Below are 27,085 nucleotides of genomic sequence, written 5' to 3'. Positions count from 1 at the left end.
TCAAGTTATTGGTTAATAAGTGTGAGTTAATTCCAGGTCTGTTTATCTTCCAGTAACTTTGTGTCTAAATATTTATGTCCATGTGAAAAGACGTTATTATATACATCCCTCCAAATGAGCCAAAGAAATATAGAAAGGAATTAGCTCAGTAACTCACATTTTAACTTCCAAATCATTATCTGGACAGTAGGCATGAACTGCATTAATAATATGACTTAAAATAGGAACCTTTCATAACTCAATCTAAAATGAAAGATACAAAGGTCAGAGGCTTTGGGATGCTGCTGTGCTGCCAGCTCTTTGAACCCTGTTTAGCACATAGTAGCATCCAATAAATGTTTGTTAAATGATTAATAACTGAAAGGATCTAAAAGACTTCAATTAATAAGCTTATTTCTAGAATATAAAATTTGTACCACTGTAAGTAGAAACCTTAACTTTCTCCTGTTTTTAGTTACAATGGCACAATCTCCCACCCTTAAAGATCTAAAAAATGTATCAAATGCATTTGAGTGTTTCAGACAGTAACAAATCTCCTTGAAGATATTTTTTTCATCTTTCACTTAAAAGATGTTGTTATTTATTGTTATAGCAATTGTACTCTAAGTCCTACAATGTAAGAAAACACCAGATTTAATAGTAGGTTTTACAAAAAAAATCTCAAATATATTAAAAACTTGACCATTATATATATAAAAGGTGGTCACAGGAGAACTTAAGTCTGTCATCAGTGTATTCTTTATGCAGTTCTTACCAGTTTCTGGCTGACAGAATGTATACTGGCTGCTAGAAGAAGAGCCCATGTTAAAGTCTTCTGGACTCTGTGCTTCTTCAACAATTATAGCTTCCTGATTTCCCATTTCTTCTAACTTAGGTGGCTCAAGGGTAACAATATCAGAATCATCACTGACAGTTCCAAAATAGACATGGTCTTCCGACGACTTTTCTTCTCTCTGAAGAATAATTTTAAAAACAGTAAATTTAACAATTATTTAAGAGCCTTATGTTTTCTATGCAGTTCAAAGTGTACAACAGTTCTTAAGTGCTATGGTAATTTAGGCTTAAAATAAAAGATAGGAGTCCTGCCCAAAAGACAAAGATTACTCAGGAGTAGACTCATCTTTCAGATTGAAAACACCATCAACCCCCTTGACAATTATCTCTGTCAGAATTAGATCAAACTGCTGCCTAATTTTCATGGGCTACAGAAACTAAAAAGCTCACCTTTAAAACACAAGAACCATGGAAAAGAGGATTCATTTCTCACCAGTTCCATGGGTTTATTCGAGCATAATTCTATAGTCAGGAAGCCCGTAAAAGACTGATTACAAATTTCTCTGGTTGCATATGTAATAAATTTCAATAGCTATGCCATGTAAAAATCATATAAACTAGTTTTATCTAGAAGTCAAGTAAAACACCAAAAAACAAGATTTTGTTTGTTCTCAAATTTAAAAACTAATCTTCATTTTTAGAGATCAGTCCTAATAACTTAATTTCTCAGTATAATTCAAGAATGTAATCTACTTCAAAGTAAAATTATATTGGAGAGTAAATGAACAGATCTTTCACACATTTCCAAGAAACTACTTTTGTAAATTAAAAGGCATTTCACGGGGCGCCTGGGTGGCGTAGTCGGTTAAGTGTCCGACTTCAGCCAGGTCACGATCTCGCGGTCCGTGAGTTCGAGCCCCGTGTCGGGCTCTGGGCTGATGGCTCAGAGCCTGGAGCCTGTTTCCGATTCTGTGTCTCCCTCTCTCTCTCTGCCCCTCCCCCGTTCATGCTCTGTCTCTCTCTGTCCCAAAAATAAATAAACGTAGAAAAAAAAATAAAATAAAAAAAAAAAAATAAAAGGCATTTCACTTAAGAGTTGAAACAGAAGCTAACGCTAATCATAAAAGTGACCAATCTGTGGAATCTCAAAATTTTTAATAAATGTTGCATAATTCAAAGAGGAATAAAAGTATAACTAGAAAGGGAAACCTTAATTATTCCTTAATATTCCCTAAGGAATACTGCTTACCATATATCCACAGAGTAAAACATATGTTTACCTCAAGTGCCGACTTCGTTTCCTCCAAAGCTGGATAAGCAGTTTCTCCCATTAACACTGTGCCATTTTGGCTACTCTCTGATATAAAGCAAAGATCAATTCAATCAATTATACTTAACTGACTTTTTATAGGCCACATATATTATAATCTGAGTACATAAAATCTATTCCTAATTTTGTAAGTGGATTTAATGAAATGTCATATACAATCATAACATCACTCTACTGGTGCTAAAAAGATCTCTGTATTTCAAATATAATTATTTGAAATTGTCAGAGGATAATTTTAGATACTGAACTGAACTCATTTAAATTCTACTAAAAAAACAATACAATCTCTAAGTAAACAACATAATCTCTACTGTACAATACCAAAGTACTAAATTTAAGGTGTTTGTAAAAATCTGTTAATATGGGAAAACATTTTTCAGACATCTGATGGTACATTTCCTGAACTCTTAGTTTATTCAGAATTCCTAAAAGTAGCACTATTCTAATGACTGTCAATACCTGGTAACTCAACAAACAAAACTACAGCTTCAAATTATGAGTTCTTTGCCATGAAAAGGACTATAAAAAATAAGGATTCAAAAGAACACAGAAAAACAAAATGTCACTACAGGAGATATATTTTATAAGTAACTCCTCAAAGAAAAAAATGTACAAAAAAACCCCTAGAGTTCATACAATTCTATTTTTCATACAAAAGGCTATAAAATTTTCATAGAAGTTAAAAATATTAAAATAATACATGATAAACATAAATTTTATGCACAGCCAAGAACATATACCAAACGTTATATGCATTTGCATATTTTATTACATTAATTTAAGATTATTATTAATTTTATCAATTTTTATGTATAGCAGTTATCTCCAGATAAAAAGAATTAAGGGTGACTTAAAATTTGTTTTGTTCATCATTTTTTTCTGTCATTAATGTGTGTATTTCTCATAGAATTTAGTCCCTCCAAAAAAAACAGAGGAGGAAAAAAAAGAAAAACTTTGCCATCTGTATGTGTTACATAGCCCCTAATAGAGTATTAATCTGAAATTAAGTCTTTCAGCAAAGGTGGACTTAGGTCCAAGAACTCCCAAGGAAGTCTGGAAATACTTTTACATATGTGAGTATGTGTATTTCTTGGGAGAAAAATCTGACCTATCAAAGATGAGGATCACTGTTCAAATGAGAATAATCAATACACAGGCTGAAAACAAGATTAACAGGTATAAACCATCATTACTTCTAGACATGATGCATCCACTTTATTCTCCTGAGGAGAATATGTTCTATTTACATTTTAATACAATTTTTTAAAACTGTTTAAGAAGTCATTTAAAAATGAAGAGTAAAGCAGTTAAATGCCTTTTTTTATCACCTCTTACCAAAAGTAATTTGAAGTGTGATGCTAACTAGAAAAGAGTTTAGTAAATCTCTTGTATTTTGTACATCACTAGTCTTAAAATTAGTAGTGTTTAGTTACTGGTTACACTTGCATTATCAAAGAGTTTATACGGAGGCTGAAATACATACTACAGCTGCAAATAAACCACTGGTTGGTGTCACTACCCAATCCACACGAAAATTTTAGTCATTTAGTGACCGTATCTGATTAGCCAGAAAGGCTGCCTGACTAGAAAGAATGCAAGATTCACACTATTGTTCACACATCCTATTTGAAAAAAATAAAATCAGACTCCTTTTAACATCGTACCTCCTTCCTCTGATTGCAATACTTGTAGCTCCTCTTGCTCTAAAGATGTGCATTCTGGAGCGAGCTCACAGCTGTCACTGGCTGTGCCATGTTCAGAATTCACCATCTCTATATCAGACCCCTAGGGAAAAAATGATCATCAGTTATATGTCTATCAAATCAAGCTCAAAGCTGGGTTTCACTACATGGAGATGCTTCCATTGTTAAAAGTCCTGGATGCTGCCATACTTCAAAGGGAACAGTATCTAATCTGACTACCTTTTATTCAATTTAGTCCATAATGGCCTATGTCAGGGAAACAGCAGAATGGAATCACAGGGTTAGATTCTAAGAGAAGTCAGCCAAAAGTCAAATGCTGTACTCTATTTTATAAGCCCAAGCAATTAATTTGATCACAGAGGGTAGGTTTTTAAGCTTTGCTATTTCTATTAATTTACTTCTACTCAACATTTACGAAGGTACTATGCAAGGCACTTTGCCATGTGTTATGAGGTATAAAAACCTCAATTCCAAAATTCAAATTTGCAACCTATTCAGAGAAATTTCCACATGCAAATAACTATTTACTATGGCAATGCACAACTAAAAGTCTAAAGGCAAGGATTAAAATGTATCTATAGAACTGATGGAGTAAATTTTCTCTATAAAATTTTAGATTATTCTTTATTCTTCCAAGGTTGTCCTCCCTACTTTGATGTCAACTACCTTCTCTTTAAGAAAATAGTGGATCTTACAGTTTTTTCTCATATCTTAATTAGTAAAATAAAGTTAACCACTAAGTTGATTCTACCTATCCTCATGCCCCTCTCCCAATTTTTTGTGATTTACTGATCCATGAAACTGAAAGGTCTAAGTTCTCCTAATATACATAACTCAAAACAGCAAAAATTAAAAGAATTCATTAAAGGAGTAGGTTTTGAGTTTAGTCCTAAGGAGAATTCTGAATGTTAAGACTCTGGGAATGCCTAAAAGTGGTAGGGAAATGACAGAAACGGGGTAGGGCTGAATTGGGGACTGCAAGGGACACAGGTTCTGGCCTAAAACAGAATGGTAGCAATGGAAAAGGAAAGGAAACACATGTAAGAGACATTAGCAAGAAAGAGTAGAACTGGATAACTAGATACAGAGGGAAGAGGGATGAAAATACGAATCTGATTTACTCTGTGACAAGATTATCTCCAACAGAAGCACCCTAATGACACACTTTGCTAAGTGCATGAGAGGCTTCCTGCCTTGCTTCACAATGCAGAATCCTAAGACTCCCACAGCTTCCTTGTTCCTATAATGTTAATTATCCTTGAAGGAAAAGTTACTGCTATGGGAGCTGATCTAAGCTTTGTATAAAACAGGTTAAAAACAGAAAAGTCACTTATTTAAAAAAGAAACCACCCCAATCTCAATTGGTACAGCGGCTATTAAATTTTCCAACTATACTACAGAAAAAAAAAAAATCCTTCTTTGGTTAATAGTGATTTTTAGAAGACAGGAGTAACCAACTGTCTAAGCCTTAAATTATCAAAGTAATTATAAAAAATACCATCTAAAACTTTTATTAGTCAAGGAAAACAAGTCAAGCCTTAAGAGATCTTAAAAACAAATAGGAAAACTGTAGACAAATCCATTAAAACTTTAAATATAGATGACTTTTAACTTATTGCTTCTATTTATCAGTATTTTATGATTTTTCTACAATGAACATATATTACCAATGTGGAAAAGAAATTAATGGTTATTATATACTAGTCATATAACATCATACTTTTGTAAGAATATTCATTTTTTTAAAGAGTTCTGGCCATAGCCTTGTTTCTGTCAAGTTCTGCTAATAACATAACATAACATAACATAACATAACATAGCATACCAAAAGTAGAACATATGTTCTCCATGCTCCTTTCTGGTAGGTTTTAATGCAGCCAACATTTCCTAGTTATAAAATTTGGCCAAATTACTTAACCTCTCTAATCTCTAGTTTTCTCAACTATGAAATGAGAATGAAAACAATCTATACCACAGACGGTTGTTTACAATTCTATGAGAATGTAGGTAAGGTGCAGGCCCTACACAATAATAAACCTTCAATAAATATTTGCCTAATGTCTCAAAGCTGAGGAAAGCAATGTACTATAATGCAAAAGATACTGCTCGTTAAGAGTTTTCAGTAGTAAAGTTTAATATGGGTGCAAAAGTGTCCAAGCTATGGACAATGGAACCTTAGGCTTCAACATAAAAAAATAATGGCCTTCAAAAAGCCCAGCTTACACCACTAACACTGTAATATTACAAATTGCCTTATTTGTATTAAATAGCATTAAAAGTATTAATAGCATATTAAATATTAAGGTATTAAATAGCATACCTCATGTATTGAAGTATTAAATAGCATACCTCATGATTGATGACAGTCCAACCACAAGATGAATCACTGTCACTGGAATTTTCAGACATTTTTCAGGTCTACAAATATAAAAATATATTGACATGTGGGGTATATTTTTAAAAATTCTATAGGAAGCACTACATGTGATCTAGTATGAAAAGTGGCATGCTGCCTTCCAGGTGAAACTGAGACAACCCACCCACAGAATTATCATACAGGGCATATAACTGCATATTTCTATGAACAAATACAACCAAACTTTTAAGACAAGAGAACCTCCTCAGTTAGACTATACGGACAGTCATATTGTTGGAATAAAGAAATAAAGTCTGAAAGAAAATGTAGGATTTGGCCAGGCAGAACTGAAGGGAAAGGAGAAGCCAATTTGACTCTGTGAGTAAATCAAGGGTTGAGAGACCAAATAGCGGAAGAGCTCCCAGGCCAAGCAAAATGAAGTCTACTGTGTTGGCAACATGAAGCAATATAGATTTTTCAAGCAGGGAAAGAATACGATCAAACAGTTTTTATGAAAATAACTATGTTAGCAATACTCCACCTGAATTAAAATAAAGCAGGGGGAGGGGGGAGACCAAAAATGGGTTAGAAACTTGAGGTCATTGACAATAACCCAGACTCAAGTCCTAAAGCAGTATATATATTGGTCACTCTACCTGGTTTGTTCTCCCCTTTCTATCTGAAACTCCTATTTAAACTTCAAAACCAAGCTAACCAAATGATATTTTACTGACTTCGTTCAACATATTTAAGTCCTATAAATGCTCCTATTATTGTACATACACTGAGAACACATTAAATTCAAGTTGAATTAGCATTTCTAACAGAACGCTAATGCAGATAGTTCAATATGGAAACAGTGCTCATTTACAAACAGGCCAAAAAATATTGGTCTGAATCTTCTATTAGTGATTCTGGAAAAATTAACATTTTAAAATGAGAAAATATAAAGAGGTGCTTGGCCACTAATAATATAAAAATTAGCATGTATTCAAATTACTCAAAACCTAAAATGAGATACAAAGATGACTGTGTGACTTATACTGTCATGCTAGAGCATTTTCTAGTAAGTCACCTGATTATTTGATTTCCTACTTACAACTGATTAGGGCCCATGCAGTTTATAACTCCATAAATGTAAAGGTAAACTATTCCAGTAGAGACGATTACCCCAAAGGCTATAGCACTCCATATTAAGCTATTATACAATTCCCAATTCCTCATTGAACCAGTTTTTATGAGTTTAAAAAAAAAAAAAAACTTTGATACATTACTATTTGTACTTGAATTCTTTTATAACAATTTGAAAATTATGAGCTGACATATGAGACTACACAAAAACTGAGCAATTAACTTCACAGGAGGAAAGAGGAATGGTCAAAGTCTTTATGAGGTTACAATGTTTTTTAGACATGGGAGACAGCAAGTTTTAACTGAATTAGTTGCTAAAATTTAAAAGTTGAGAGATTTCACAAAAAAATAAAGTTGTTTCCCCTTTAGAGATGACACTGGATGTCCCAAAAGAACAGAAAAAGCATTACAGAGCAAAAACAAAGGCAGAAAACAACTAAATATGAAAGTTCTAAGCAAGGCAATTAATCTAGCATGAGTGGAATGTTAAAAGAAATCAGGTATGAATCTTTAAAAGTGCATATATTAAGATGAGGTAGCAAGCAATTAAAGAGCCCTAGACCTGGGAGATGCAAGCCATCAGAGCAATACTCCCTGGAGAAGATGAGTATACATTTAACCAGGATTCATGAACGGGAGGGAACAAAGAAAGGACAGGGTTAGGAAAGATTTGAAAAGACATCAAAGATTTTTGTTTTAAAGGATTTAATAACCAAATACAGAAGGGAGAGAGTGTTGGTAGGATAACTCCCAGGTTTCTGGTTTAAGTGACTGAGTAGTTGGAAAAACCATGGAACAAGAAGTAGGATAAAGAAAACTACCTGAAGCCTAAACATTCTTCCTTCCTGTGAAAGCTTCTAACCTCCTTTATAACCCACATTCTCAATACTGCTTCATCTCACCTCTGAGACTTACCAGTGCTTTACTTTCTTAATAATCTTCCAAAACTTGTGGGTTGATTACCAAACCCAGAGATATTTAGTGTGTACATATCTCCTACTTTTCTCTAGGTAATTTCCATTTAAACGGCTCTTTTAAACAGGTAGTTCCTAGCTTTCGTTTTCTAACAAAGTACTCTAGTAGCTCAGGTGTTCAAATTAACAAAGCCAACATTTCAAAATAAAGTTATATACATTGCTAAACTGGAACAACTTGAGCATATTTGAGATTTTCAAATCAAGGAACCCCATTAAATCAGGCCCCAGTTTAATTCTTAGTTTACTCATCTGGAAGGAAGGACAAATTTGACATCCAGTCCAAATGAGAAAAAAAGATTCCCTACTGGACATAACACCAGAGAAACAGTTTGGTTAAGTAGAATTCAGAGCCTTACTAAAGAACCCACTTAAGTCAGCAATTCTCAAAAAGTTGGGTGCACTGCAATTAAAGCAAAATTTTAAAAACTGAGCCCCACCCTAAATACACTGACTCTAAAAGGTGCCATTGTATATGAACCTCCTCATTCATCAGTGACCTTCCTAAGATGATAATTTTATTATATTATTCCTTTAACATGCTAAGATTTTCATACTGTCTTCAGGGTAATGCCCAAAGGTACTGAATATCTAATGTTTCATCTCTAGCATCTCATCCTCACTCCATTCATTCCCTCTTTGCTCAGACTTTGATACCCTAAAAGGCTTGACATTGCAGATATTCTGATCAGTTCCCTAGCCCCTTACCTCAACCCAAACTCCTGTGCCCGTCCTTCCTATCTCATCCCCAAAGACTAGTATTTTCCCTAATCTACCACTTAAGAGAATGCTGTGCTGTAATTGCTTATTTACTTGCCTATTATATAATCCCAACACACAAGCACAGTGCTTGACACATATTAGGTACTCAAAAAGAAGAAAGGCAGATTGCTGGATGATGATGCAGTTAGTAACACAAGTCTAAACTGTTCAAGGAAATCAAAATTCCGCAGGGACCCATGAAGTTCCTCTCCCATTATTTTGACCAAAGGTAAAGGCACAAACTCCTCCCATTTTAAGAGCATTACTAATAATTTAGAAATATGCAGTTTATGGGAAATTACAAAGGCATAAATAATCATACAAAGTTATAAAGTTAAGGTACTTTATATGAAGATGATAAACTTGAAGCACTTTTCTAGACCCAGGCTTCCTTTCAGTCTTAAGTAGTTTCTTTCTCATACATTTCCCATTGCTTAGGCTTCTTGGGCATTTCAAATATAACATCTACAAGACTTAAAATCATCTTCCTGCTGTTCTTCCTATTTTTGCTATCTCAGAGAACAGCATTAGCCAAAAACAATCTGGCTATAAGGAAAAGCCACAAAATATCAACCCCTAGATTTAGGATAGCTAAAACTTCACCTTGACCCCAAAATCTACTCTTACCCCAACTTCATCATTTCCCACTTCAGTTAAGGTAACAGCTCCCTCATGGATCTCTAACATGTGATCAATTCCCTTCCAGTCACTCCTTTACAAGGCTGCCCACACTAAGTTTATCCAAAAACATAAATCTAATCATTTGAACTACTCAAATCACTTAAAATTAGTCTCCACTGCCTTCCAGATAAAACCCAAAGTCTATAATAAGAGATTCCAGAATAGGAGACATCATTTAAATGGACTCTCACCTCGCAATATGTTAAGATTTTGTATGTAGAACTCTATTGAAGAGAATTTGACAGTAAGTATTACAAGCACATGGTATCACCAGAGAATACAGCACAAGCTGGTGATGATAGGATGTAAATTTACTCCATGGAGTCTCATCTCATTTATGAAGCTACTTACAGCAGAAAGACCAATTCTACATGGGTATAATTACACATTTTTCAGCAGACAGGAGGCCTAAGGTGATTACCATTTTAAATTCATTCCTTTACCCATCTGTTCAACATTTATCAAGTATCTAGGCACTTGCTAGGTATTGAAAATACCATACACCAAAGTACAAAACAGACAGGAGTCTTGCCTCCTGGGGCTTGAATTCTATTCATAGTTGAGTATTTTGAACTGCATCTGAGCCCTGTGATGGAGGAAAGCAAGGAACACTGAAAAATCTCCCAATCCTGTTTTGTCTTCTGACAAATGACTAAATGCAAAAGGGCCAACCTTCCCTCACAAATCCCAGGTTAAGAGTCACTTCCACCTCTCCTCGTGATTCCCTTGTTTACTTGCCCTTATAAAACCCCTTGGTTTCCTCTCTCTTTGAGATGTTTCTCATTAATGAACTTTCTCTATATTGCAATAGCCTGAATTAAAATCATCAATTATACTGTGCATTTCATCTTCCACAATGGAGACATTCAATAAACAATACATAAACAGCTAAAATACACAGTATATTTGATGCTATATTTCTAACTATGAAGATAAACAAGAGAGGAGTACAGAAAATCCAAAGTTGGAAGGGACTGATTTTTAAAAACATAGTCAGGAAAAGCTTCATTAAGAAAAGTATATTTGAGCAAATATTTGAATAGGTGAGGCTATCCTTATGTGGTTAACTGGGGAAAGAGCATTTCTGACCAAACTGCAGGTACAAAGTTGGAATGAACCCTGCCTCCATCTCTGAGGAACAGCAATGAGGCCTGTGTGGTAGAGAAGAGTGGCCTGAAAAGAAAGCAGGAAAAGATGAGGACAGAGGGCTAACAAGCACGTAGAGCCTTCTAGATCCTAAGACTTTATAGCTTTTTACTCGGAGTTAAACTAAGAGTCACAGAAAATTTTTGAGGAAAGAAAGAAAACACTCTGGTAGCCTTCTTTAGACAGCACTGTGGGGGAGAGCAAAGGCAGAAGCAGGAAGATCATTTACAAAGCTACAATATCCAGCTGAGAGATTATGGTGGTTTGGACCAGGGTGGTAGCCATAAAGACAATCAGAAGTGGACAGATAACACAAATATATTCTGAAGGTACAGCTAAGTAACGACACTTCCCAATATACTGAACATAGGGTGTGAGAGAGGAGTCCTGGCCTAAACAAATATAAAAACCAAATTGCCACTGAGACAGGAAAGACTTCAAAAGCAGTAGGTTATGAAAAGAAAACTGGTGAACTATTTTGGGGCATGTTAAATTTGAGACAGCGATTATCACATCCAAGTGGAAACATCAAACAGGAAGCTGGAGACTGAGTTTAGGGGAGTTATGGGCTAAAGACGTAAAACACTTCAGGTGGCAGTTGTCAAAAGTAATAACAGCAACGTTAATTTTATCTCAGAAAGTATAACTGGATTGAGTGTTACCTGATATGATGGTGCCCCTCATCCTTCCTGAGTAGCTACATTTTACTATGGAAAAGGGTAAGGTTTCCTATCACCATATCTTCTAGAATTAGACATGATGGAGAAGAATGGGAGCATTATTCTCCCACAGGTCTATAATTCCAATGTAAGCCAACCAATGGGCTGTCAGCAAAGGTCTCAAAAGTGCTGCTGTGCTGTAAGTGGGATCAAAGATAAGGCAGTCTAGATAGCTTTCAAGAATCTATTTCAAAAATGTTTTTCAGGGGCGCCTGGGTGGCTCAGTCGGTTGAGCGTCGACTTCAGCTCAGGTCACGATCTCACGGTTCGTGAGTTCGAGCCCCGTGTTGGGCTCTGGGCTGATGGCTTGGAGCCTGGAGCCTGCTTCCGATTCTGTGTCTCCCTCTCTCTCTGCCCCTCCCCCATTCATGCTCTGTCTCTGTCTCAAAAATAAATAAACATTAAAAAAAAATTTTTTTTAATGTTTTTCAAAGGCTCTGGAACTTTCACCTCCCCAAAAGGATATCAAAATGCCTGCTTTAAACCAGACTTCATCATGAGAAAGGGAAGAGGATCCAACATCCCAACTAATAAAAAATGTTTAAACACCCTTTATATTTAATTTTTTCTCCAATAACAACTCTTCAGAAATATTTTAAATGAGCCTATCTTGATCTGAAACATAAGTATTTCATTCATTGAGTCAGCATATACTTCTTGAGCAAGTACTATGTGCCATGCATGAATTATTCCAAGTGATGGGGATACAGCACAGCAGGGTGGCAAAACACCAGGACCTTCCCTGAAGAGTTCATATTCTAGGGCTACACACAAGCAGAATATATGGTAAGTCAGTTGGTGGCTAATAACTGTGGAGAAAAATAAAGCACGAAGGGGGAAAACTGAATGTAGGGATTGGAGGATAGGGATCAGAATAAGATTAGATAAGGTTAGGGAAAGTCTCCTACCAAAATATGAGGGCAACTATTTCTCCATAACCTCAAAAGGCTAACAACCATCATTAATGTCTGATCATCTCCTGAGCAAAAACTATCTTATTTTAATGCACATTCCCCAGATAACTTAGTGGGGTTGTATATCTTTCCCAATGTTTACTGACTATCCTTATTTCCTTTTCTGTAGATTATCTCATGTTCTTATGTTCACTTTCTTATTGGATTATCTTTATTGATCTGAAGTTCTTTAAATTGGGTCACAAAATAATTCACTATTACACCCATCACAAATATTTTCTTCTAAAATGCTTCAGTTTTTTAAAAATACCTTCTATCATAAATTTTATGCAGTCAAATACAGAGGATGGAGAACAGGGTGTTCTTTAGAACACCTATATTATATATCTTGCTTGCTCTTAAAAAGTCTTTCCTAATCCAAGGATGACAAAACTATTCTCCTATATTTTCTATTAGGACTTTCTCAGTTTGGGCTTTACATTTAACGGTTTAAATCTATACATCTGGATTTTTTTCCCTTTTGGTGTGAGAAAATATCCCGATTATGGAAATTTCATACTTTTTCTATGATTTGAAATGCCAGTTTTTATTATGTAAAGTTCTATAGGGACACTTGGGTGGCTCAGTCAGTTAAGTGTCTAACTTCAGCTCAGGTCATGATCTCATGGTTCGTGAGTTCAAGCCCTGTATCAGGCTCTGTGCTGACAGCTCAGAGCCTGGAGTCAGTTTCGGATTCTGTACCTCCCTTGCTCTCTGTCCCTCCCCCGCTGTCACTCTGTCTCTCTTTCAAAAATAGACATTAAAAAAAAATTTTTTTTAAGTTCTATACATTTATGAATCAATTTCTGTAGTCTCCATTCTGTTCCACTGATCTATATTCCTGTACCAATGCTGTTTTAATTATTATGGTACTTGTCACTTTCTCTAGTACCATTTTTCAACACTTTTCTTACTCCCTTCATAAACATATATAAACACCCAAAACAATTATATACAGGCAAAGATGAAACTGACGGCAGGTTACATACAATACTTACTCCAATCTGACCTTGAGAATAACTATTCTCTACAAACAGTCAAACCCTTTACAGAGAAATTCAGAAACTTTCACTATCTGGCAATCACTTAAGTCTCCCTCCTGAACTATCTCACCTGGTCAAAGTAATCTACTTACTATGTCTCCTGAATACAGAATGGACACTCATTCATCCATGTCTTCACTTACTCAAGTTACACTTCCTGGAATGCTTTCCTCCTCCTTTCTTCTCATTTCTATACTTAATGCTCAGCTCTCCTCCATGAAATTTTCCTAGATCAGTTTCTGACACAATGGTCTCTACTCCTGAGTCTTCAGCATTTACGTCTTACTTCTTAGCACAACTTGCCTAATGTAGTTTGTGTCACTTTTTTCCTTGAGTTACTCTGCTTGTTAGTATTATGTTCAAGGCTTTGTTTGATAAAGAGCTTCAACTTTAGCTCCACCCCTAAACTTGCCTGTGTTAAACTGAGCATAGTTATGAGTATTTTTTTAATGCTGTGTATTTTCAAAAGGGATTTAGAGCCACTAAAATCACTACCTACCACAGTGAAGAGGTCGAAACAGAAAAGCTTAAGAAATCCATTATCATCTACCAATTTCACCCACTCTTCAACTTCCAAATGAAGTCTCTAGCAGCAAGGAAAGAAAATTTGATGAAACCTAATGCCACATCACCCCAGTGGTCTGACCATGTTACTGTACTTCTCAATTCTAAAAAGACCTCTTACAAAAGCATAGCAAAAATCTATTGTAAAAAATGAAAGTCTCCAGCTGGAGCTGGCTTCTGTATCACTTCATCTTACTTTCAGCAGTCAGAGACAAAACTCTTGTATCTATCAGGAGACCAGCCTTCCTGGTGTAATACTGAGGATGCTCTCAATTCAGTCTTAAAGATAGTGAAGCCTAGTTCAGATCTACGCAAAGGCATTTTACTCTAACTCTGTAGCACAGACAGCCCTCATAAAAGTGCCACACCTTAACATTACCAACATCAACTTTGCTTTGTTGTGATGCCACTGATGTACATTAAGAGTCACTTTATTTTTTTTTCAGAAGTTTTTAAATATTTATTTATTTCTGGAAGACAGAGACAGAGTGCAAGTAAGGGAGGGGCAGAGAGACAGAGACACAGAATCCGAAGCAGGCTCCATGCTCCTAGCTGTCAGCACAGAGCCCAACACTGGGCTTGAACCCACGAAGTATGGGATCATTACCTGGAACAAAGCTGTACACTTAACCGAATGAGCCACCCAGGCACCCCAAGAGTTGCTTTAAAAAAGTCCTACTGAACTCATTATCTTGTTCCTTGAAATTGTTAGTAAGCACATACTTCACTACATTTTCAAGCATCTTCTTTACAAAAGAGATCAGTAGAAATTTCTGACTTTAGTGTTAGAAGAACTGAGCTTATCCTGAACAGGTGGCTTCAGTAACTGAAGAGTTTTCCCTCTTGATACCTAGCCTTGGTAAATAACATAGACCTCATAATGTATATTTTGAGTAGAGGAATATCTTCATCCCTGGTTCCATTTCATAATTCCTACCATTATGCTGTCTCATTTTTCTCTTCTACCTGTGTTACCTTCTTCTATTTTGTCTACCTCAGTAAGTTGCTTCAGCCCTCTGGCAACAAGATAAATTCATTCATTCACGTTCATTCAGCAAATATTTATTAAACATCAACTATATGACACTGTTCTAAATCCTTTTGTTTTAAATATTATCATTTAGGGGCTCGAAACAGGTTTTGATTAGGCAAAATGCAAGGTGAGTACAAACAGAAGCAAAACATGCAGATAAGATGGGGAGGGTATTTCAGGCAAAATGAAGAGCATGTACAAAGGCAATAAAAGGAACAGGCAAAGAAAATCTTCCTCAACAGTGGTGGTACATACAGTTTATATTTGCTGCAAATTTCATTTTTTAAGTTTTACTTTTAATTTATATCCAAGTTAGTTAGCATACAGTGCATTGATTTCAGAAGTACAATCCAGTGATTCATCCCCTAATGTAACACCAGTGTTCATCCCAACCAGTGTCCTTAATGCCCCTTGCCCATTTAGCCCATCCCCCTACCTATGCCCCCTCCGGCAACCCTCAGTTTGTTCTCTATATTTAAGAGTCTCTTGTGTTTTGTCTCCCTCCCTGTTTTTATATTATTTTTGCTTCCCTTCCCTTATGTTCACCTGTTTTGTATCTTAAATTCCACCATTCATGAGTGGAAGAGATTTTCTTTCTCTAATTTCACTTAGCATAATACACTCTGGTTCCATCCACATTGTTGCAAACAGCAGGATTTCATTCTTTTTGATTCCCACGTAATGCTTCATTGTATATATATTCCACATCTTATCCATTCATCCTTCAGTGGACATTTGGGCTCTTTCCATACTTAGGCTATTGTTGATAGTGCTGCTATAAATGTTGGGGTGTATGTGCTCCCTCAAAACAGCACACCTGTATCACTTGGATACTTACTGCAATTGCTGGATTGTAGGGTAGTTCTATTTTTAATTTTTTGAGGAAACTCCATACTGTGTTCTAGAGTGGTTGCACCAGTTTGCATTCCCACCAGTAGTGCAAAAGGGTTCCTTTCTCTGCATCCTCACCAGCATCTGACAGGTGTGAGGTGGTATCTCATTGTGTTTTTGATTTTTATTTCCCTGATGATGAGTGATGTCGAGCATCTTTTCATGTGTCTGTTAGCCACCTGGATGTCTTGGCTTTGGAAAAGTGTCTATTCATGTCTCTTTCTCATTTCTTCACTGGGTTGTTTTTTGAGTACTGAGTTTGATAAACTCTTTACAGATTTTGGATACTAACCCTTTATCTGATATGGCATTTGTAAGTATCTTCTCCCATTCCATCAGTTGCTTTTTAGTTTTGCTGATTGTTTCCTTTGCTGTGCAGAAGCTTTTTATCTTGATGAGGTCCCAATAGTTCATGTTTCTTTTGTTTCCCTTGCCTCTGGAGACGTGTGGAGCAAGAAGTTGCTGCAGCCAAGGTCAAAGAGGTTTTTGCCTGCTTTCTCAAGGATTTTGGTGGTTTCCTATCTTACGTTTAGGTCTTTCATCTGCTTTGAGTTTATTTTTGTATATGCTGTAAGAAAGTGATCCAGGTTCATTCTTCTGCATGTCACTATCCAGTTTTCCCAACACCATTTCCTAAAGAAACTGTCTTTATCCCATTGGATATTCTTTCCTGTTTTGTCAAAGATTAGTTGGCCATATGTTTATGGATCTATTTTTGGGTTCTCTATTCTGTTCCATTGATCTGTGTGTCTGTTTTTGTGCCAGTAATATACTGTCTTGATGATTACAGCTTTATAATACATCTTAAAGTCCAGAATTGTGATGTCTCCAGCTTAGGTTTTTTTTTGTTTGTTTTCAGGATTGCTTTGGCTATTCGGGGTCTTTTCTGGTTCCATACAAATTTTAGTATGGTTTGTTCCAGCTCTGTGAAGAATGCTGGTGTTATTTTGATAGGGATTGCAGTGAATATGTAGATTGCTTTGGGTAGTATCAACATTTTAATGTCTGTTCTTCCAATCCATGAGCATGGAATATTTTTCCATTTTTGTGTGTTCTTCAATTTCTTTCAAGAGCTTTCTATAGTTTTCAGTGTTGTTATCCATGGATAATATATACCCTACAGTAGTTTACACCGAAGTGAAATTGAGGCCCAAGAGAGAATCTTTGCTTTATTAATTTTCCAGCTTCTGGATCTCACTCTCCCAGCTTTTCTCATGCAACAATAAAGCAGACTAAAAGTAATTTCTCTCCCTGCTTTCAGTTTTCAGGATGCCCCACAAAAGATCGGGAAAGAACCCCCTCTCGTTAAAAATAATAATGGTATAATTATAAAATGGTATAATAATAATAAATGCTCAGCAAATAATGCAGTTAGGTTTCTCCCCCAATACTATAAACATGGAGGAGGTCAGAAAAAGGCGTTGAGGGTCTTCTGAAACTGATTTTTCCATCACCATTGCACAACTTCATTTAACAGACCACGGAGTTAAATCCTTTTGGAATGACGAAAAAAGAAAAAAAAAAAGATTTTTCACCTCTTTGGTTAGGTTTACTCCTAGGTATTTTATGGTTTTTTTTAATGGTTTTTGGTGCAATTATAAATGGGATCAATTCTTTGATTTCCCTTTCTGCCGATTCATTATTGGTGTATAGAAATGCCACTGATTTCTGTGCACTGATTTTATATCCTGTGACTTTGCTGAATTCATGGGTCAGTCCTAGCAGTTTTTTAGTGGAGTCTTTTGGGTTTTCCATATAGAGTATCACATCACCTGAGAAGAGTGAAAGTCTGACTTCCTCCTACCCGATTTGGATGCCTTTTATTCCTTTGTGTTGTCTGATTGCTGAGGCTAGGGCTTCCAATACTATGTTGAACAGCAGTGGCAAGAGTGGACATCCTGTCATGTTCCTGACCGTCTCTCAGTTTTTCCCCACTGAGGATGTTATTAGCCATAGGTCTTGAGGTATGATCCTCCTATCCCTACTTTCTTGAGGGTTTTATCAAGAAAGGATGCTGTATTTTGTCAAATGCTTTCTCTGCATCTACTAAGAGGATCATGTGGTTCTTATTCTTTCTTTTATCAATGTGATGTTATCACACTGACTGATTTACGGATATTGAACCAGACCTGCATCCCAGGTATAAATCCCACTTGATCATGGTGAATAATTCTTTTAATGTATCGTTGGATCCAGTTGGCTAGTATCTTGTTAAGAATTTTTGCATCCATGTTCATCAGGGAAATTGGTCTGTAGCTCTCCTTTTTAGTGGGGTCTTTGGTATTGGAATCAAGGTAATGCTGGCCTCAGAGAATGAGTTTGGAAGTTTTCCTCCATTTCTATTTTTTGGAATGCCTTCAAAAGAATAGGTGTTAACTCTTCTATAAATGTTTGGTAGAATTCCCCTGGAAAGCCATCCAGCCCTAGACTCTTGTTTTTTGGGAGATTTTTGATTACTAATTCGATTTCTTTACTGGTTATGGGTCTGTTCAAATTTTCTGTTTCTTCCTGTTTCAGTTTTGGTAGTTTATATGTTTCCAGGAATTTATCCATTTATTCCAGATTGCCCATTTTATTGGCATATAATTGCTCATAATATTCTCTTATTACTGTTTGTATTTGTGCAGTATTGGCTGTGATCTCTCCTCTTTCATTCTTGATTTTATTTATTTAGGTCCTTTCCTCTTTCTTTTTGATCAAACTTGCTAGGGGGTTATCAATTTTGTTAATTCTTTCAAAGAACCAGCTCCTGGTTTCACTGATCTGTTCTTTTGTTTTGGTTTTGATAGCATTGATTTCTGCTCTAATCTTTGTTATTTCCTGTCTTCTGCTGGTTTGGGGTTTTATTTGCTGTTCTTTTTCCAGCTCTTTAAAGTGTAAGGTTAGGTTGTATATGTGTGGCCTTTCTTCCTTCTTTAGGAAGGCGTGGATTGCTATATACTTCCCTCTTATGACCGCCTTTGCTGCATCCCAGAGCTTTTGGGCTGTGGTGTCATCGTTTTCATTGGCTTCCATGTACTTTTTATTTCCTCTTTAATTTCTTGGTTAACCCATTCATTCTTTAGTAGGATGTTCTTTAATCTCCAAGTATTCGTTGTCTTTCCAATTTTTTTCTTGTGGTTGATTCTGAGTTTCATAGTATTGTGGTCTGAAGATACCTGCAAATTGTAAATGTACCTGGGATATATCCTTCCAAACATTTTATATAAGCATTGGGGTCAAAAAGTATCCTGTTTAACAAACTTCTTAATGTTTAAAAATTATTCAAAAATGCCTTTAATGACTAAAAAATGTAGTGTTATATTTATCATAGTTTATTATCCTATTAATGGATGTTTAAGTTGTTGATGGGTTTTTTTTATCATCAATGAAAAAGAGTGATGCAAGAAAAAAGTCATCTAAGGCTTTTAGTGTCTAATAAAGATGGTTCTGTCACTATACTTTATGGTAATTTGGCAGATTCACATTTTAAAAAGTTACACTGACATAAGTATTTCTGTAGTTAGATGGTGAGAAATCTCTTTCAGGAACTAAGTAGTCTTCAATAGGTTCACTGTGGGAGGAATGAACTCTCCACTGTATTTGCTTTCTTTTTTCAAAGTAGTCTAACCTTAAGTGATGGGTCAGTTTACACTTTTACCATCTACAGTGTCGACCTCATTTTGGTCCCCAAATTCTAGCAATAAATAAACCTAGCTTAGGAGACCAGTTCAGCCAGTAAGCCTTTGTGCTATGGGAAGCAGAAGTACTACCCTAAGGGAAGTTGATTTCAAGGCTTACTGGCTAGAATGGTCAGGAAAACCTTTTATTTGAAAAAGACTTAGAAAAAAAAAAGAAAGAAAAGAAAAAGGAAAAGACTAAGTTTCTGTAGGACTTTTAAACTGTTACAGCCGATAAATCTTGCAACGTATTTTCAGCAAGCAAAGGCCAAAACTAAGTGGCTTTCCAAAAGCATCAAGGAACAAAAAATTTGACAGGCAATTCTGAATATGGAACTAAATGCTGGCTATCATTCTGGATGCCCACAACACAGCACAGAAGCTTCCCACTGTTGATGTAGAAGGTAGAGGATCAAAGAGACGCAGAAATACAGCCACTTTCATATAAAATATTTCCAAATTAAAAAAGAAAGCAAATTTCATTGTTCTCCCTATCCTGCATCCCAAAGGAAAAAACTCAGTTTTTGCCAAGTTGCATCATTCAGGAACACAACCTCCACGTTCATAAACATGATGTTACAAAAGACTTTCAATGTCATCTTTTGTTTCCCTTGTAAAAGATAAGCATTATTAATATACAGCTTCTTAAAACTTTTAAGACCACCTGGTAAAATAGGGCTAAATATTTAAATGTACAAAATGAAACAACAAAAAGAATCAAAGAAATTGGAAAACAGCTTTATAATCCAGAGGTAAAGATGATCTTTTTCTGGGGCACCTGGGTAGCTCAGTCGGTTAAGTATCCAACTCTTGATTTCAACTCAGCTCATGATCTCACAGTTCACACAAGTTTGGGCCCCGCATACAGCTCTGTGCTAACAGTGCAGAGCCTATTTGGGATTCTCTCTCTTCCTCTCTCTATGCCCATTCCCACTCAGGTTCCTCTCTGTCTCAAAATAAATAAATGTTAAAACAAAACAAAACAAAACAAAGATTATCTTTTTCTAAGCTTTACACAAAACCCAGAAATTGTAAAGGAAATTATATAAAAATATACACTTGTTTGCCAAAAGTAACTATATGTAAAAATGAATGATATACTGGGAAAATATCTGAGACATGTATGCAAGAGTTTTCAAAACACTTCAAGTGCACCAATAACCAATAAGAAAAAAGGTGAAAGCACTGAGTGGAAAATTTAGCAAGGAACATGCTCAAGGAATTTTTAAAACACATAAAGTAGTGTAAAAAGAGAAACAAGATTATTTTAATGCCTAACAAATTAACAAAGACTAAACAGGTTAGTAGGTTGGATAAGATATCGGGAAATAGGCATTGCACACAGGGGAAGTGTATACTGTTATCTTTCAGTGATGTTTTTAAAGTTTTAAAAGTAATCTCTACATCCCATGTGGGGCTTGAACTCATGATTCTGAGACCAAGAGCCGCATCTTCCAACTGAGCTAGCCAGGCGCCCCTCCTTTCACTGATAGGCAGAAAACCTGTGACCCACCAATTCCATCTCATTTCCTATTATTTCATTTCTAGGAACTTATCTGACAGAAATGCTAACATGAGTATGAAAATATATACACAAGGGGCATCTGGGTGGCTCAGTCAGTTAAGTCTCCAACTTTGGGTCAGGTCATAATCTCAGTTTGTGAGTTCCAGTTCCACATGGGGCTCTCTGCTGTCAGCACCAGGCTTGCTTTAGATCCTCTGTCCCCCTCTGTCTCTCTGCCTCTCACCCACTTGTGTGCGCACATACACACAAGCTCTCTCTCAAAAATAAACATTTACAAAATTGTTTAAAAATTAAAAAATATATATACACACGTGTAAGAATGGTTGACGGGGTAATTTTTACAATATAAAATTAGAAAGTAAAATGCCCACCAAGAATGAATTTATTAAAATTAAAATTTGTAGCATCTATAATTAACACAGCCATTAAAAAGATCAAGTAGATCAACATGCCTTGGCATGGAGAGGTATCATTAAAAAAAGCGAGACAGAATAATATGTATAACAAAATGCTATTTATATTAACCTATGTGCAACATTAAAATTTCAGAGTATCTTTCAAATCTAAAAAAATTAAAATTATATGTAATATATCTGCTAAATTTTCAATGACCATTATTACCTTTATAGTCAGCAGAAAATAAACACTTTTTTAAAATGAAAAGACAAACCCAATTTTAAGCATAGTATATGACTGATACAAATCCAATCATCTTCTGGATGACCAGTTTCTTCAAAACAAGTTAAAGGGCTTAAGGGAGTCATAGAAAAATGTTTACTATCTGAGGTATGAGAAGTTTACTGTGGAAAACTGACACTAGAGAAGACAGCATTACTCAGGGCTTTTGATGAGTCCACAGTGCAATAATTACACCATTAAGATGTGGGTCCTATGGCTGCCCTGACTCTTGGTTACTATATTCATCGTGTGAGTGGATGCAAAGATAAACATAACCAATCTTTGTAAGTAACCCTCTCCTAGTTCTAATGGAATGGAATTTCATTTAAAACACTGAAATCTATCACTAAAAATAGGTATCTGGGGAAAAATCTAGAACAGAGTAGTAATTTCACATTATCCACATCCAAAAAGAGGCACCAACACTGTTACATACAGCAGAGTACAGCAGATTAACCTTTGGATCTAGAAAATAAATTCTCTAAGAAGTGAATCAATACACAGTTTCTTCACAAATTTCCTTCTATGATGTAACATCCCTCAAACAGGGAAACAAAAGCAACTACTGCCATATTCAAAGATAAAAGTATTCTATTTTTGCCTCAATCTAAAAGAAGCCACACCTTTGATAAAAAGTTTGAAATGAGGTAAACATTATGAATTCAAACTTCAACACTATGATGAAATTAAGATGTCTGTTAGCATGTAAACATTCCCTTCACCAGTATTCTCATTCTAAGAAAAAAATCTGAGATTGTTATATCTTAATTCTGGAAGAGCCCAAAAGAGCCAATAAATACATAAACTTGACCAGGCTCCATACTCACTTGGGGACCATGAGCCTCTGGTGGCCCCTTTTTCCCTTTTATGAATAAATACATAAATAAAACTGTTGGGTTTTGTCTTTTTGTTCTCCTTTATTCTCAAATTTTTTAAAAAATAATTTATTTTTGCTTGTTAAAAAATAAATATTCATCATAAATCTATACTTTTTCTTTAATTTGTCCTAATTTTATGAAAAACAAAGGGACTTTACACTTTTCTTGTTTTCCATTTTAAAAAATATAGAATTAAATATACATCCATTGTTACTTTTTAGTAGTAATATTAGAAAATATTAGTAAAGATACTGAGTTATCAACTAATCATATAAACAGCTGTTACCAACCCAGGATACATAATGTATTTCTTTGCCTTTCACTTTCATATATATTTACTTACAGTCCTTAAAAAGTTTCTAAAAGACTTTTTTGCTTTAATATTCTATATGTCCATCTTACTGAAGTTAATCTCAAGGGTCAGATGCTATAATAGGCACTGCTGATTTCCCAAGAAGGTGTCTAAGCTGTAAACTATTTCTGAAAGACCAAGGCTTACACATGCAATGTATCTCTCAGAGGACCTACGATTTCATATACAGTGTAAGCTCACTGTTATGAGCCTGTTATGAAATCAACTTAAACCAACATTTTAGAACATTAAACACATTTAGAACATTAAAAACATCCACTTCCTACTGTTAGAAATTAGAATGATATGATGTGCAATTAAAAAAAAAAAATCAAAACCAAAATTAAAAGCCCAACCATAAAAGCACACTAAAGTTTCAGGACCTTTAATGCAGAAGAGTGCAAAGTCACAGTCAGGACAAGGGCCAGGTTTCCTTCAACCTAGAAAAAGCCAAAAGTTCTACCAAAATATCAAAGTAATACCCCATTTGACATTTTCCATCAAACTTCCCTGTCAAAAAATACATTGTCACATTATCATCACACTTCAAATGCATTATATATTTTTATGTAAATGTTACTTTATGTAGACCAATAATACTATGCATGCATAGATCACTGTGCCACTTACAAAGTAATGTCTTTTTCATATCTGATTTAATCTTCACAAATACCCTAAGAAGTAAGGCAACCAGCTATTATGTACAATGTACACAGGGAAACAAAAGAGACTCATAAATTATGTTTATGTGCTCAACATCATTAAACATCCCGACTCCCAATCCAATGCTCTTTTTACATGTCATCACATTGGTAACATGAACTAGAAGGTTTTAGGGTTGTGATTCACGGACAAACACTAAAGAAAAATTAGATATCTGATTTACTGTAATGAAGGAGGAAAATCTTTGACTCACTTTACTCATTTTTTAATACTTCCTTCAGAAAACCCTACTGGCCCTTCTTTAAACACACACCAGAAGCCCTTTTTTAAAAAAAGAAAATCCCTAAACTTACCAGTTAACTGCAATCCTTCTCACATTATAGGGCTAAGTTTCATCTTAGAACTCAAACTGTAAACTTCTTTCAAGTTTATCTGATGCAATACATTGGACATATCCTTTGAAACACATTCATATCTCTAAATTGTTTTAATCTAGTCAAAACTGTAAAACTGCCACAAGGAAGTTCTTGAAAATAGAAGTTATCACATACATTATGGCAACTTCCTCACCTAACCACACATAACATGCAAACAATCCAGCCTCTAGTAGTTCTGCATTGTTAGATGAGTCTGCATTTTCTGTTTTAAGATATCCTGGGCTTAACAGGCCTTGCTGCTGTGTCCATGTTCTTTACATGTCAGAAACTACTGCTCTAGGATCTTAGCAGTTCATACTCACCTAGCTTTTTTAAATGTTTATTTAACTTGGATAAGAATACAACTACACAGTCTAGACTACAGTACCGTGGAAGCAGTTAGTAACTCAAACATGTTAATCAATTATGTTTCTTATGTCCAGTACATGGACCCAAATATCTAGTAAGATATTGAGGCAACACAATACACAAAATATACAAAATTAAAAAGTACAAAACAGTGAAAAGGATTTGGAATTTGAGGAGGAAGCAAAGCTCCAAAGAACAACAATCTAAGGAAATAAAATATGACTACTATAGCTTGAAAAACAAAAAGCTTTAGAATGGAGCTTTTATTAACAGTTAATGGACACTTGGAGTTGAGGTTAAATCTCAATTTTTCAGGACTGATCATTGCAAACATAGATAGAATATTCCTATAGAAGACCAATGTGACCCTTTCCTTATGACAGAAAACCAAATGTGGGCTAAATAATGTGCTTCTTATCCATGCATAACAGACATATCCATAATAGAAAATAAAACAAAAGTAAGCATAATCCAAAATATCAGACATATTAAACATGGTACTCAAAGTGATTCAATGAAAACAAGCTTTAAAAGCCCACATTTTGTTACTGTTTAACTTCTTTATTTCCACTGGCAAATGCTTACAAATAATAAATTCAAATTTTCCCTATCTCCAGATCTTTTCAGATTAGTATGCCCATCTTTTGTCACCTGATAGATTTACAGGAATAATCAAGATTGTACTGCCTTAACACAAGACTAAGCACTTCTGTCGTTGATTTTATTGTAAAAAATGAAAACAGATTTTAAAAAAAAGATGACATGTATAAATAAGAAGAATTATTGTCATATGTGAGGGGTTTTTTTTCCTTTTAATCCACCTAACGCCCCTTCTGCACAAATAATTTACATTCAAATTGTTACTCATATAGTCTGTGGATGCAATAGCAGGAGCTCTGTGTATGTTTTTTGTTGTTGTTTATTTGCTTTTTAAAGTAATGTTTAAAAGGTTAACTGGAATTGCTGCTTAATTAATTTTTCCATAGAAAATTTGGAAAATACCAGAAAGTATAAAGAAAAAGTCATTTGTAGTTTCACCATCTACTCACTTTTACAACTATCCTTTGAGCTTATTTCTGATCACTTCTAGCTTTACAGTTTACACAATTAGAATTATACTATTTTCTAATCTGTTTTCATTTAAAAAGTAGTATTTCCCACATCCCTGGATATTATGAGTATGATTTTTTAATTGCTTCTTTAATTAGAATCCTATTCTTAGTGTAAAGGGTTAAAAATTATGCTTAAAATAATACCTTACTCCCGTCCTTCAACTTTACGATGAGAGCTCAGCAAAGAATAGTAAACCATTCACACTAGCGTTTAAGGTGGGATAAATTAGATCCCTCTGAGAAATGTGGGACCTAATAAGATTCAAACCTTAAACTATGAAGCACTAACAAGGATTTCAAGCGTTATCCAATGGATGTAACCTTAGCGGAGGAGGCAAATCTAAAATTCGCAGGACTCAAGTAGTTACCTTTCTTGATACAAGAGCCCCACGTCGTTTCTACATAAAGCAATTGTGAAGCAGTGCAAATTTCACCCACTCAACAAAGTACCCTAATTGACTGAGTTCATTAAAATTGGCGCTCCCAATGGCAGAGCTGGATTCATTAAATAGAGATAAATATGTAACGCACACAAGGAATTGTGTGGACAGCTGCTACAGGGGAGTTATCCATTAGGAAGACCATACTACAGTGGGTTGGTGGATGGGGAAGAGGGTAAGAAAGGATATCTGACCACTGTCAGCCTGGCGTATAAGCAGAAATCTCAGCCGCATTATTTAATATTTAATCTTTCTATTCCTGGCATCACGGGGCTCAAACGTCACCAAAAAAGATGGACCGAATGAAAAACCCGGCCGGGTGACGCACGTAACATCTTACCATATGGATGCTCAACAATGAAGACCGAGAAGCGCCCCAAGCCAGCCCGGTGAAGGAAGGAGTGTCCCCCGGGTTATAAACTACCCCACGCCCCGGACACGCCGTTCGGGTCTGCCAGCGGGCATCTGAGGCTGCAGGACCTCGCCACCCGACGCCTCAAAGGCCGGCTCAGGCCCGGGGGGCTGCGGACTCGCGTTCCGGGACCACGCGCGCGCCTGCACACACCAGGCTCCAGGAGTCGGCCCCCGCCGGAGCGGACCCCAGTCCGAGCAGCCCCAGCCTCACAGAAGACCCCGCCTCTGCCTCCGGCAGAAGAGGGTGCTGGTCAGAGGGTGCTGTGCCGGACCGGTGGCCGCTACTCCTCTCCTGGGGTCCCAATCCGCCCAGGGCCGTACCTGAACGAGCAGTGCCACCTCCGCCCGACTGCGCTGACTGTCGCGGTGGCGGCGGTCACAGCTCCGAGCACAGTGACGCCTCTCTTAAAAACAACAACCTGCTCGCAGGCGTCCGCAGCCGGGAGGTGGTGGCCGGCGGAGCGACGCAACGCATGCCGGGACTCGTAGTCCCGCCTGCTCCTCATGTCCGGCGCCGGA

At 36.0% G+C, this 27,085-nt stretch overlaps 1 protein-coding gene across 7 annotated transcripts in view; it reads right to left on the bottom strand.

Moving 5' to 3' along the window:
• CCPG1 (cell cycle progression 1) overlaps positions 1–27,025 on the bottom strand; it is a 42,494-nt gene extending 15,469 nt beyond the window's left edge. For 6 of the 7 annotated variants that reach the window (XR_007152738.1, XR_007152739.1, XR_007152740.1 and 3 more), the window contains exons 1-5: positions 26,888–27,025; positions 6,157–6,225; positions 3,769–3,889; positions 2,055–2,131; positions 755–953 (exon numbers count right to left, since the gene is read on the bottom strand). Coding sequence is in view for 4 of the 7 variants with exons in the window: in XM_047861183.1 (XP_047717139.1) it covers positions 755–953; positions 2,055–2,131; positions 3,769–3,889; positions 6,157–6,216 (457 nt within the window). In the remaining 3 variants the exon portion in view is untranslated. Of the gene's footprint in view, positions 1–754; positions 954–2,054; positions 2,132–3,768; positions 3,890–6,156; positions 6,226–11,519; positions 11,594–26,887 lie in introns of those variants that run through there. The other variant, XM_047861184.1, reaches the window with a different exon arrangement.
• Positions 27,026–27,085: the final 60 nt, after the last annotated feature.

This window comes from Prionailurus viverrinus, chromosome B3 (assembly GCF_022837055.1).
Source record: "Prionailurus viverrinus isolate Anna chromosome B3, UM_Priviv_1.0, whole genome shotgun sequence".
NCBI classification, from domain to species: domain Eukaryota; kingdom Metazoa; phylum Chordata; class Mammalia; order Carnivora; family Felidae; genus Prionailurus; species Prionailurus viverrinus.
This window is presented reverse-complemented; position numbering and strand designations above follow the sequence as displayed.